We start from the raw sequence: 12332 nt of genomic DNA on the forward strand, positions 1-12332 counted from the left end.
TGCGGGGGAGAGAGACAGAGGATGAGCGCAGACTCTGCCACCGAGGGGCTCGCGTGCAAATTCTAAGTGAGGGAGCCCAGTGAAAGGTGTTGTTTCTCCAGGAAAATACCAGGCCCGAATTCTTTCTGAGAGCCTTCTCACCCCCGCGGAGTACCAGAAAGAAGTCAGTTATGAGCTGGTGACGGGGAAAGTGGACTCCTTGGGGGCCTTTTTCAGCACCCTCTGTCCAGGTAGGTCTGTAGGGAGACAGCTGTGAATTCCCAAGTGGGAGGGACAGGCCTCTCGGAGCCCGTTCCCCAGAGCCTGCTGAGGCCGGCCTGGGTTCGGGTGGGCAGGGGGACCCCTTCGTTCTCTGTGTTAGCCTTTACAACCCTTTCCTGGGGGGTCTCTGGTTGGCTGTCTCCCCCCGCTGGCTGTGGGTTCTCCTAGGTCCTGTGCCTCTTCCCCTGTGCCCGGTGGCTCCCCGCCTCTGCCTCCGAATCACTGGAGTCCGTGTGTTCTAGGCTGGGAGTTCTCTGCCCGGCTCCCTTCTTTGCCTGTTTCCTCAACCCATGTCCTCCCAGGAGCTCCTGCTGGCCTTTCCTTCTCTAGGATGGGCTCGGACCCCTTTCTCTTGGCCTTTAGCGTCTGGCTCTTCCTTCTGTCCCGTCACCTGCCACCTCACAGTGTGGTTCTCTCTGATGTGTTTGCCTTCCGTACTGGGCTGCGGGCTTCTCGACCGGATGGGCTGTGTCTTCCCTAGTTCCATTACCCTAGGCCCAGGACAGTGCCTCGTACGCAAGTGAGGCATGGAGGTTTGCTGGGCTTCACTGGGATGGAAAACCCATTTTTCTGTTCTGTTTTGGGCAGAGGGTGACATTGACACTCTGCTGGACAAATTCCATCAGGAAAATCAAGGCCATATTTCGTCCTCACTCGCTGCGTCCTCTGTCCCCAAATCCGCATCCTCGGATGTTGGCGGAGCTCCAGCGTGCACAAGTGAGTGATGCTGGGAGCCAGCAGCCAGGGTCTGGGCTGGTGAGACAGCACCCCGGGGTGTGGGGGGGTGGCTAAGAGGCATCTTCTTAGCATCAAAGTTTACTAATATATAATTTTTATTTTAGTCCTTAAAACACTAGTGGTCTCGGGGCGCCTGGGTGGCTCAGTGGGTCAAAGCCTCTGCCTTCGTCTTGGGTCATGATCTCAGGGTCCTGGGATCGAGCCCCACATTGGGCTCTCTGCTCAGCAGGGATCCTGCTTCCTCCTCTCTCTCTGCCTGCCTCTCTGCCTACTTGTGATCTCTGTCTGCCAAATAAATAAATAAAATCTTAAAAAAAACAAAAAGAAAATACTAGTAGTCTCATCCAAGCCTGAAATGGGTGCTTGTATACTTTTCCTGAGATGATACATTTCTCGGTGTAAATTTCCAGCTTATCAGTGCATCGCTGTAACATTTCATGTATCCTGAGTTCCCAGAGAGCTGTGATGGTCACCCTCCCTTCCAGACAACTCACAGTCTCTTCCGAAGTCCTGTCTCAGGGTCAGCTTCCCTGCGATGCTGTCATTGTCCTCTTCGGGTACAGTAGGTCACTGCCTCTGTGCTCCCTGAGCACTGTTCATCCTTTTATTATGAAATTCCAAAAAGCGTGAAGTGTACACAGCTCAGAGTAGGTACTCAATAAATGTTGGTGTGACTCCCCTTTGGTCCCTCTGCACACTAGACAGGGCCCTACTGCACAGTTTCCTGACAGATGTCAAGGGTTTGGGCTCTCTGCTCTTGGGTGCATCTCACCTTTTGGGGGGCTCTGGTTCCAGGTTACAATTTGGAGCCCCACCATATCCGGCCCTTCCAGCTGGCCGTGGCCCAGAAGCTCCTCTCCCATGTGTGTTCCATTGCGGATTCCAGCACCCAAAATTTGGACTTAGGATCCTTCGAGAAGGTGGACTTTCTGATTTGTATTCCCCCTTCAGAAGTCACCTATCAGCAGACCCTGTTCCATGTCTGGCAATCAGGTACGGGGCATCTCGGGGGCAAGTTGTGACGTCTGCATGGGAGAAGCTTTGGTTCCCTTAAATTCAGATTTGGCATCTAAACATCAGTCTTTCCCTCTAAAGTAGGTGGGGCGAGGATTAATACTCCCATTTTATAGATCATGAAACAGATGCTCAGAGATAGCAAATTGCCCCAAATTTTATAATCTGTTAAAGCTTGAACCATGACTTTGAGTTCCCACTCCGTCCCACTCAGGTCCACAACCAGCGTGTTATAACGTGCTTCAACTTCATGTATTTTCCATGTACTTTCAAGGGGGTGAGATATGAAATACACAAAGAGTCAATGTCTTAACTCAGAGGATTTATTCTAGAGTTCTGGAACCTCCAGCTCCCCGGCCTTCAGGTTGGGGGATGGTTTGCGGGGGATGGCAGGGAGGTGGGACCTGACGCTTCCCTTCCGTCACACCGAGCCTGGGATCACCAGCTTCCTGAAGCCAGCTTGGCTGTCCTCCTTGGCTGGCCGCTGTGCACACACCTCGCTAGGAAATGGGCCATCTCTTTGCCCCGACCCCCATATCTCACACATGCCCGTAGGCTCGGGGCCGGCCAGAACGCCGGCCAGACAGCAGGCGCTCACCAGGGGTCTGTTGAGTGAGTGAGAAACTCGGGGCAAGGGTTGTCCTTGCCATGGATTACTTGGGATCTATTTTTACACATTACAGGGGTTTTGCTGGAGCTTGGCTTGGAAAAGGAGCACATGACCAAGCAGAGGGTCGAACAGTACGTTTTGAAGCTTGATGCGGAAGCACAGACGAAATTTAAGTCCTTTCTGCAAAACTCCTTTCAGAACCCACATACGCTCTTTGTCCTCATCCACGACCATGCCCACTGGGATCTCGTGAGGTGAGAGGGGGTTTGGCCTACCCAGGCTTGGCGGGTTCCTTCCTTGAATTACTACATGGGTGATACTCGGGACTCTGGGTACGAGCCTTGACGAGATGAATGATGCTGGGGTTTCGGCATCTGTAAGCAGATGTCATGGATGTATTCCAGAACCGTAGAATGGGAGATTATCTCAGGAGACATCCAGTAGAGCCTCTGACAGGTACCATCATGGAAACAGGCTCAGGGTCTCAGGGTTGGGTAGGGGCAGGGGGGGATTAGTGCCAAGCTGGCCTTGACCTAGGGTCTTCTTTCCTGTACCCTTTCCTGGACTCAGTGAGAAGATGCCCCCTGGTGTGGGGAGGGGACCCTGACCGGAATAGGTCCTTTCCTAATGGCGGGCCCATTGGCTTCAGCACTGAGGGCCATAGCTGGTGCCACCCTTCTGTAGGGGCCATTTGATGGACTCAGTTCAAGTGAACGTAAATCCAGATGCATTTTATTTTATTATTTTTTAAAGATTTTATTTATTTATTTGACAGAAATCACACGTAGGCAGAGAGGCAGGCAGAGAGAGAGGAGGAAGCAGGCTCCCCGCTGAGCAGAGAGCCCGATGTGGGGCTCGATCCCAGGTCCCTGGGATCATGACCTGAGCCGAAGGCAGAGGCTTTAACCCACTGAGCCACCCAGGTGCCCTAGATACATTTTAGATGCTGTCAGGCTCTGAGTCTGGCAAGATTTCTGATTTACCAGGGCCGTCACCTCCGCAGACTGGCCTGGGGACTGTGCATTTAGACACTGCCGCTGACTGGGTGAGGAGGGAAGGGAGATACCAGGTCAGATCGCCGAGAAAGGCTTTGATTTTGCACGGATGCAGGTGTGTAGGGCTGGGCAGGAACTCAGAGATCACCTGTAGGCAGGGCATATGATTTAAGGTCCCTGCTTAGGCTGGGAGGGATTTGAATGCCCTGAATTCTAAGAAAGGCTAGCTTGTGCATACTCACTGGGCAGGGGGTGGGTTCTCAGAGTAGCCTCCTGCCACCCAAAAGCCCGAGAGTTTTCTATTCTGCTGGGTTCCCAGGAGAGAAGGCTGAGGCCATGGCCCACAGGGAAGAGCTGAGCTGCGCTTTTCTCCTGGGCCCCTTGCCCAAAATGCCTCCCCTTCCTGGTCCCAAACCTTTAAATTTAATATAGAATGTACCGTTTTATATCCTCTGAGGATCCTTTCAGGCCGGTAGGAATTTAGGGGAAAGAATTTGAGACGAGTACACAGTCAGATGGGGCAGAGGGAGCACTTGCGGGTGAGAATTCCCGCTCTGGAGGACTGGGTGGATTGTGTGTCCCCCAAGCAATCCTCCATAAATACTGGTCCCCCGGCTAAGTTTTTAATAAGCAGTGAGTATCCGGGGAGTCCCTGGCAGGTGCTTGCAGTGCGGTCATTTTTTTTTTTTTCTTAAATTTTTCTCATCATGGGCAGAGCCAGAAGCTTTGATCACTTGCACACTTTGGGGCAGGGCTTGTTAGAAATATAATGTGGGCGGGGCTAGTTAGAGAAATGTAATGTGGGCGGGGCTAGTTAGAAGTGTATTCAACCGCTTGATCCTTGTAAAATTACCAAGCAGGATTCATCTTCCCACTGACTGCGTCTTCTCCCCCCTTTCCTCCCCCAGTGGCACTGTTCATAATCTCTATGCCCAAAGTGACCCGGCCGTGGGATTGGTGGACAGACTGCTCAATTGCAGGGAGGTGAAGGAGGCTCCCAACATCGTGACGCTCCACGTGACGTCCTTCCCCTACGCGCTGCAGACACAACATACCCTCATCAGCCCTTACAACGAGATCCACTGGCCTGCCTCCTATAGCAACGTGAGTGCCTCTGGGCTCCCTTGCCTGGTGTCCCGATGGCCCTTGAGTCGGGAGAAATTCTGCTCGGTAAAAGTCTTGATTAACTGGTGTAGTTGGGGGTCACATGGGTCCCCAGTTTCTTGGATCTTTGATTTGACCCAGAATTAGATTTAAACTCTTCCTTGCCAAAGGACATTAGTTGGCTTCCCCATCTGAGGACATGTAATGTTTAGTCTAGAAGCCTTGGAAAGGTTCCTGCTTTTCCTATGCCCACATCCTTAAGCAGCAGGCCTTAAAATCTCCTTCCGAATGGAACCCACATCCGTAAAACCTGGTGAGGTTGTGCTTTATTCCCTGCCTTTTCTCACCAAAACAGAATGCTCCAACTGATCGTCTGAGAATTCTGAGAATAATTGGAGAGTTCTGGGTGGTTGGATTCTAGTTAATGGTTCAAGTAACAAGCAAACCTCAAATTCTAGACTTCTTTGGGGCATCCTAGAGTCATCTGAGGAACTTATAAAGATACTGATACTTGGTGTCAGTCCGTTAGCGTTGGAGTCAGTGGTAGGGATACCGAGTGTTTCTGTGGCACTTTGGTGAGCTAGGGAAGCACTGTCCTGCGCGGCTTATTGTATGACCTCCTACCAGATGCAGGGGCTAGGATGGTTGCTCATTTATAGAAGGAGAAAATGAGGCAAACGAGGTTTGAGCTACTTGCCTAAAGGGCCGTGCAGTCGGAGAGCGGTGAGCCTGGCTGGGACCCCGTCCTGCTGGCTGTGGCCCTCACAGAACCTTGGTGCGTGAGGGCAAGTTCATGGCTTTGCAATTTTATTAACCTCTCCAACTCTGACATTTGAGCAGCTCCGGTGTTAGTCTGGGAGGAATGTTATGTCCATGGGGTGAAATTGATTAGATAAATGCATTTCTTTCTGCAGGTTTTAGTAGCAGGCCAAACACAGGATAACTGATTGGCCTGTTCCTAGAACTAGCTTAAGATTGTCGGAAAGAAGCCATTTCACCCAAGAACGTTGTGAGTTTAAAAAACAAGGCCAATGTTGTTCCTGGCAAAGACACTAGGTCAGACGAAGGGAAAAGTCTTGACTGACATGGATGCGGCCTCTTTTTTTTTTTTTTTTTTAAAGATTTTATTTATTTATTTGATAGAGAGAAATTACAAGTACACTGAGAGGCAGGCAGAGAGAGAGAAGGAAGCAGGCTCCCTGCTGAGCAGAGAGCCCGATGCGGGACTCGATCCCAGGACCCTGAGATCATGACCTGAGCCGAAGGCAGCGGCTTAACCCACTGAGCCACTCAGGCACCCTGGATGCAGCCTCTTTTAATCAGAGAGTGCTCTGTGCTCTGAGTCTGCAGAGGGAAGTCGTCTGCAGGACTGCAGACTCAGCGCAATTCATTTTTATTTTTTAAAAAAGATTTTTTATTTATTAGAGAGAGCATGCATGTGCGTGTACATGCCACGAACTGGGGAGGGGCCGAGGAAAAGGGAGAGAGAGTCTTAAGGGCTCCAAGATGACCGTGGAGCCCGATGCGGACTCCATCTCATAACCCTGAGACCATGACTGAGCCAAGGTCCAGAGTCGGACGTTTCACTGGCTGAACCATCGAGGCAGCCCCCGTCAGCACAATGTAGATCAAGATGCCTGTGCCAGCCATCTGGGTGGCCAGCGTGTGACTCTCTCCGTCCCCGCCAATGCCGTGTTCGTGTGACTGATGCTCTTCTCTGTTTCAGGGGGTCGACTTATATCCTGAGAATAAGAAGTACTTTGGGCTGTCAGAGTTCATTGAGTCCACGCTCTCGGGACACAGCCTCCCTTTGCTCAGATATGACAGCTCCTTCGAGGCCATGGTCACGGCATTAGGAAAAAGGTACACGGCTCAGCTGGGAGTTTCCAAAAACACTCAGGAGTCGCGCGTGTGCTGAAGAGTGTGCAGCCCAAGAATTCCAGAAGGGGCCACCGCCCTCCTTTCCTGGGTGACGCCGTCCCTCTGCTAAAGGGACCTGATTTATTTCTTGCCCTGCCTGTGGGGCTACTGATACCTGTCGTGCTGTTGTTCTAGAATATTTTAGAGATGAGAATGGGCAGCAGCATGTTGGAATGTGGAGGGCTGTGTTTGCGATGCAGGCAAGTAGAGAAAGTGGGAGGAGGTAAGACACGAAGGATTTGAAGGCCATGAGAGTGACAGTCCTAGTTGGCTTCGTGTTTCGTGTCCCGCGTGTATCACCTGTCGAGAGTGTATTTTATGCTGTTTGCTGTTCTAAGGGCCTCACCGTCTCTCCTGGCCAGTTGCTGCTATTATCTCCATTTTGCAAGTAAACTGAGGCTCTGAGAGACCCCAGCGACTTCCCTGGGCCGCACATCTGGCCACTGATAGAACCGGCTGTGAAGCCACAGTCAGCCCGACTCTACAGCTTGCGTTCTGACCCGGGCCGCGGCGGACCGCGGAGGCAGATGTCAATGCTGCCATTTCTCAGATGAGGAAACCGAGGCCTGGGAGGTTAAGCGATGGCCATAAAGCCAGGCCAAGGTTTACAGACTGGCTACTGCAAAGCAGAATGAGCGGCTCTGCCCCGGACTGTCCGTGTCGAGCCGGGTCTGCCACCTTCCCTCGTGGAGCCCCACTCTTGTGCCAACAAAGGGATTGCGTTACACGTGGGCTCCTCACGCTGTGCTCCAAGCTGTACTGCTTGGGCAGGATGCAAATAGCTCTTAGGCCTCAAGGGGTGCCTTGGTCAAGAAACCTGACATTCAAGGTTTTCCTTTCCACAAGAGTTCTCCGAGCCTTCCCTTGCCACACGTGCTCTCAGTCCCGTGGAGGCTAGAATGTGCGGCATCTCCGGTGTGTGTCATGGAATCCGTGTTCCCCAGAATGTCCTTGGAGAAGCTAAGTCCCTTTGGGTGTGGGATGCTGAGGGATGTCATCTGCTCTCCCCCCCCACACGTGGGCAGCTGAGGGCTCGAACACCTGTTGAAGGAAGGAGTCCTGCCTCTCTCTCCTCACACGGCTCCTTCCGTCGGGTGCTCAGTGAACTGTCACTTCGGGTCCAGTGCTCTGTGTTTATTGCCGAAAATATCCTCACAGTGGAATAGGTCCTGTTATCCCTGTGTGGCAGAGGAGGGAACGGACTTAAGTTGGGTCACCTGCCCTAGATCACATGGGTTTGTAGTGAGGCTAGACCTGATCCTTGTCACTTGACTCCAAAATAGTAGAACCTAAGCCATATGGGGTGAGGGCTCATGGCTAGAAGGCCAGACTGACTGCGGACCATATGTTCTAGCTTAAACATGAGTTTTAACCGTTGGCAAATCACAGAACCTCTCTGAACTTCCATAACGTCATCTGTGAACAACTCTACTTTTCTAGTGGCTTCTTATGAGAGTTGGATGAAGCAGGAACATGGGCCGACTCAGGAACAGCTGTGTGCTGAGAGCTTCAGCTCCAGAGTCACACTTCCAGGGTTCGAGGCCTGGGTCTGCCACTTACTAGCCCTGAGACTTTAGGGATGCCTCTCCGTCCTCTGTGGGGAGAAGAATGCCTACCAGATGGGGATGTTCTGAGGACTAAATGAATTAATACATACAGAGCATTAGAGCATGACTGGGGCACATTACATGCTCTTGGTAGCTGCAGCCAACACTGTCATGGCTTTGTCCCCACCGTCACCACTGTTACCATCATGGTCACCACCATCACCACCATTGTCAACATCACCATCAACACCGCTGTTACTGTCACATCCCATGATCATGATCACTACCACTATGACAACCACTGTCATCATCATCACCGTCACTGCTGTCACCATTGTTATTACTGAGAACATCATCCTCACTGTCACCACCATCAGTACTAGTGTCACTGTCACTGTCCCATCATCACTGTCACTGCTGTCACCACCATTATTACCAAGAACATCACCAGCACTGTCACCACCATCACCACTGTCACCGTCACCATCCCATCATCATGTCACTGCTGTTACCACCATTTCCAAGATCATCAGCATCACTGCCACCACCATCAGCACCATTGTCACCGTCACTGTCCCATCATCACCGTCACTGCTGTCACCACCATTATTAATGACATCATCACCATCATTGTCACCATCATCCGCACCCCTATCACCATCACTGTTCCATCATCACTGTCACTGCTGTCACCACCATTATTACTGAGAACATCACCATCACTGTCCCCACCGTCAGCACCAGTGTCACCATCACTGGACCATCATTACCATCATGATGCACCTCACCACTGTGGTCATTGCTGCCATTACCATCAGCACCGTTACTGTAACCACGACCGTCACTGTCATCCTCACCACCGTCCTCTTCCTTTCTCTCCTCTCTCCCCCTCTGCTGAACCGGAAGTGTTTCACAGAGATTAAATTTCACTACATGAGAAGAGAATAGAAAACTCTGGAATGTTGAGTTATGGAGAATCATAGGACTGCCTAGGAATCATTTAACCCAACCACCCCACCCCATCTTATAATTGTGGGAATTGAGACCCAGACAGGGGAAGTGATTTTCTCAGGGTCTCACATCCTGTTTGGGGCACCCTGGATTATAGCCAGGTTTGGTGTTCTTTCCACCATGCCCTGCTGCCGTTTCTAGGAATCCACTGTCTGGGTATCTCTTTGAAACAGGCAACTTGGACAGAAGGCACTGAAGGTAAGAACACATTGGTTACTGCCTCTTGCCACCATGTGCACGGCCAGCCTGTTGATATGCCCTGTGCTGCACACAGACCCCAGCCTGTGGCTGGGAAGTCCGCTTGCAAGACCACAGACTCATTGGTCCTTAAGAGATTTAGACATTTAACGACTCCTGTTTTCATTCCAGTATGTTTTCTGTGGCGCTTCCTTCCTATGGGGCCAACCACAAAGGCTTAGGGGCAGGCATGTCCTACACGTACCTACTGTTTGGAGCTGGGCTAGTTCCTGCCTCCCACATGGTAGTTCTTTTTTTCTTTTCTTTTTTTTTTTTTTTTTTTAAACAATAGCTTTCCCGAGGACTGACTGGCCTACATTAAACTGCAGATATTTGAAATGTTTGATTTGGTGAGTTTTGACATATGTAAACCCTGGCAAACCCTTCACCACAATTAAGCTAACACACAAGAGATTTCTTCTCCCCATTGCTGATTATTTCTTCCTTTCCCTTTCTCACTGTAGACTATGCATTTTCTAGTGTTTTATATGAATGAAATTACACAGTATTTGTCAAAACTTCATTCGTTTCTCCAGTTTACTGATAATGTTGCACATCTTTTCATGTGTTTGTCACTTGTATGTCATTTTTGGTAAAGTGTCTCCTGATGAATTGACTCTTTTATCATTATGAAAGGACCCAAAGGATATAATTCTTTGTTCCAAAATCTACTTTTGCTGATATTATATAGCTGCTCCAGCTTTCCTTTGGTTAATGTCAGCATAGTTTATAGTTTTCCATGTTTTCACTTTTAACCAACTTGTGTCTTTATATTTAAGGTTTTCATGTAGATAGCTTATCGTTGGGTCTTACTTGTTTATTGCATCTGGCAGTCTGTGACTTTTAGTTGAGGTGTTTAGACCATTTACATTTAGTTGAGTTGTTTAGGCCATTTACATTTAATTATTGATGCGGTTGTACTTAAATCTACCATCTTACCGCTTTGCTCTTTGTTTTATCTGTGGTATGGACTCCCTTTTTCTGTCTCTTGGATGAACTGAGCATTTATGGTTTCATTCCCTCCTCCACTTGCTTATTAGCTGTAATTCTTATGTCCTTTTAGGTGTTGCATTAGACTTTACAGTGTATATTTTTAAGCTACTTTCTCCTTTCAGGTAATATTATACCACTTCATTGATAAGAACCTTACAGCAGTGTATCTATATCTTACCTGCTAGGCTTTGTACATCTGTGTTCAGACATTTTACTAATAAATGTTATAAACTTCACAATAGATTACTTTTGCTTTAGATAGCCAATTATCTTTTAGAGATATTTAAATAATAACTTTTTAAAAATATTTTTTGTATTTATGCACGTAGTTACTATTTGCAGTGCTTTTCATTTCTCTGTGTGGATTTATCTGGTTCTGTTATCCTTTCTCAAGGACTTTTTTTTTTAATTTTTTTTTTTAAGATTTTATTTATTTATTTGACAGAGAGAGATCACAAGTAGGCAGAGAGGCAGGCAGAGAGAGAGAGGAGGAAGCAGGCTCCCTGCTGAGCAGAGAGCCCGATGCGGGACTGGATCCCAGGACCCTGAGATCATGACCTGAGCCGAAGGCAGCGGCTTAACCCACTGAGCCACCCAGGCGCCCTCAAGGACTTTTTAATCAACATTTCTAAGGAAGGTCTGCTGGTGATGCAGTCTTTATGCTTTTGTGTGTCTTTATTTTTACTAATTTTTAGAAGATATTTCCCTAGGTATAAAATTTAGGTAGTTTTCTTTTTCAGTGCATTGAAGATGTTGCCCTACTATCTTCCAACTTGCATTGTTTCAAACAAAATCTGTTGCCTTCACCTTTCTCTCTATAATGTGCCCTCCCCTCCCAGGTCCTTCCATCCAGTGACCAAGCCACTTTAAAATTTTTAAAAATTTGTTACTGGTTTTAAGTAATTTAAGATATGCTTTGTTAATAATTTTCTTCATGTTTCTTGTACTTAATTGAATTTTTATTAGGTTTGAGAAAAAAATCAGTTATTATTTCTTCAAATATATTTTTCTACATTCCCCTTCTGTCTTTTAGAGTAATCCAATAGCATACATTAAGCTGCTTGAATTTGCTCCGTAACTGTCTGGTGCTGTAGTCATTGTTTATTGTTTCCCCTTGTTTCATCTTAGATAGTTTCTATTACTGTGTTTTTACATTTGTTAATCTTTTTTCCTGCTGTCAGTCACATCTCGATTGTTTCTTTATGTATATGTGTGTGTGTGTGTGTGTGTATTTTTTTTTTTTTTAAATAAAGGCAAAGGAGTCTTGTATAACAAGAAGGAACTTTTCTCCTAAGAGAGAAGGTGTCCTCTAAGAAAAGAAGAAAAGAATTTTAGGTAGCACATGCATGAATGTACATACACGTTGATGGATGGATGTTAAACAGTTACTTGTGTTTGTTTATTAATCAGAACTCTTCTTTGCAAGTGACAGAAACTCAACTTGAACTACCTTAAGAAAAGGAGAGCCATGTATTGAGTCATGAAATAAAAGGAGAGGTTGAATAAATGAACCACTGAATGTCAGAGATGCAGCTGGTTTCAGAAGGAACTTACATTAGGTATTAAACACTGTAGAGACTGTGTTGTCTTGTTTTTGGTATCTCTCTTTGTGTTGTCTGTATTGTATCTCAGTGCACAGTGGCTTCTTCCATGAAAACATCACCTCTCATTGCTGCTGAATTACACAGTCTTCAGCTTCTAGAGGGTGGCTGATTTTTTTAAACAGTTTGAAAAATTCCGAGAAAAGACTGATGACCTATCCTGGGTCAGGTACCCATCCCTGAATGCATTATCACTGGCTGGGCAGGGCAAGTCCAAATACCAAGATGGCAGCTCCCATGAGAATTCAGGGTCCAGCTTCATCTTCTTTTTTTTTTTTTTTTTTTAAGATTTTATTTATTT

General features: G+C 48.0%; 1 protein-coding gene across 1 annotated transcript in view; it reads left to right on the forward strand.

Annotated features, from left to right (window-relative positions):
• The window catches only part of GREB1 (growth regulating estrogen receptor binding 1), a 72731-nt gene that overhangs the window by 29226 nt on the left and 31173 nt on the right, over positions 1 to 12332 (forward strand). Inside the window, exons 11-16 of the mRNA XM_059405161.1 lie at positions 102 to 230; positions 850 to 978; positions 1795 to 1992; positions 2697 to 2877; positions 4527 to 4722; positions 6449 to 6585. Coding sequence (XP_059261144.1) covers positions 102 to 230; positions 850 to 978; positions 1795 to 1992; positions 2697 to 2877; positions 4527 to 4722; positions 6449 to 6585 — 970 coding nt within the window. The remainder of the gene's footprint in view (positions 1 to 101; positions 231 to 849; positions 979 to 1794; positions 1993 to 2696; positions 2878 to 4526; positions 4723 to 6448; positions 6586 to 12332) is intronic.

Source organism: Mustela nigripes, chromosome 7, assembly GCF_022355385.1.
Source record: "Mustela nigripes isolate SB6536 chromosome 7, MUSNIG.SB6536, whole genome shotgun sequence".
NCBI classification, from domain to species: Eukaryota; Metazoa; Chordata; class Mammalia; order Carnivora; family Mustelidae; genus Mustela; species Mustela nigripes.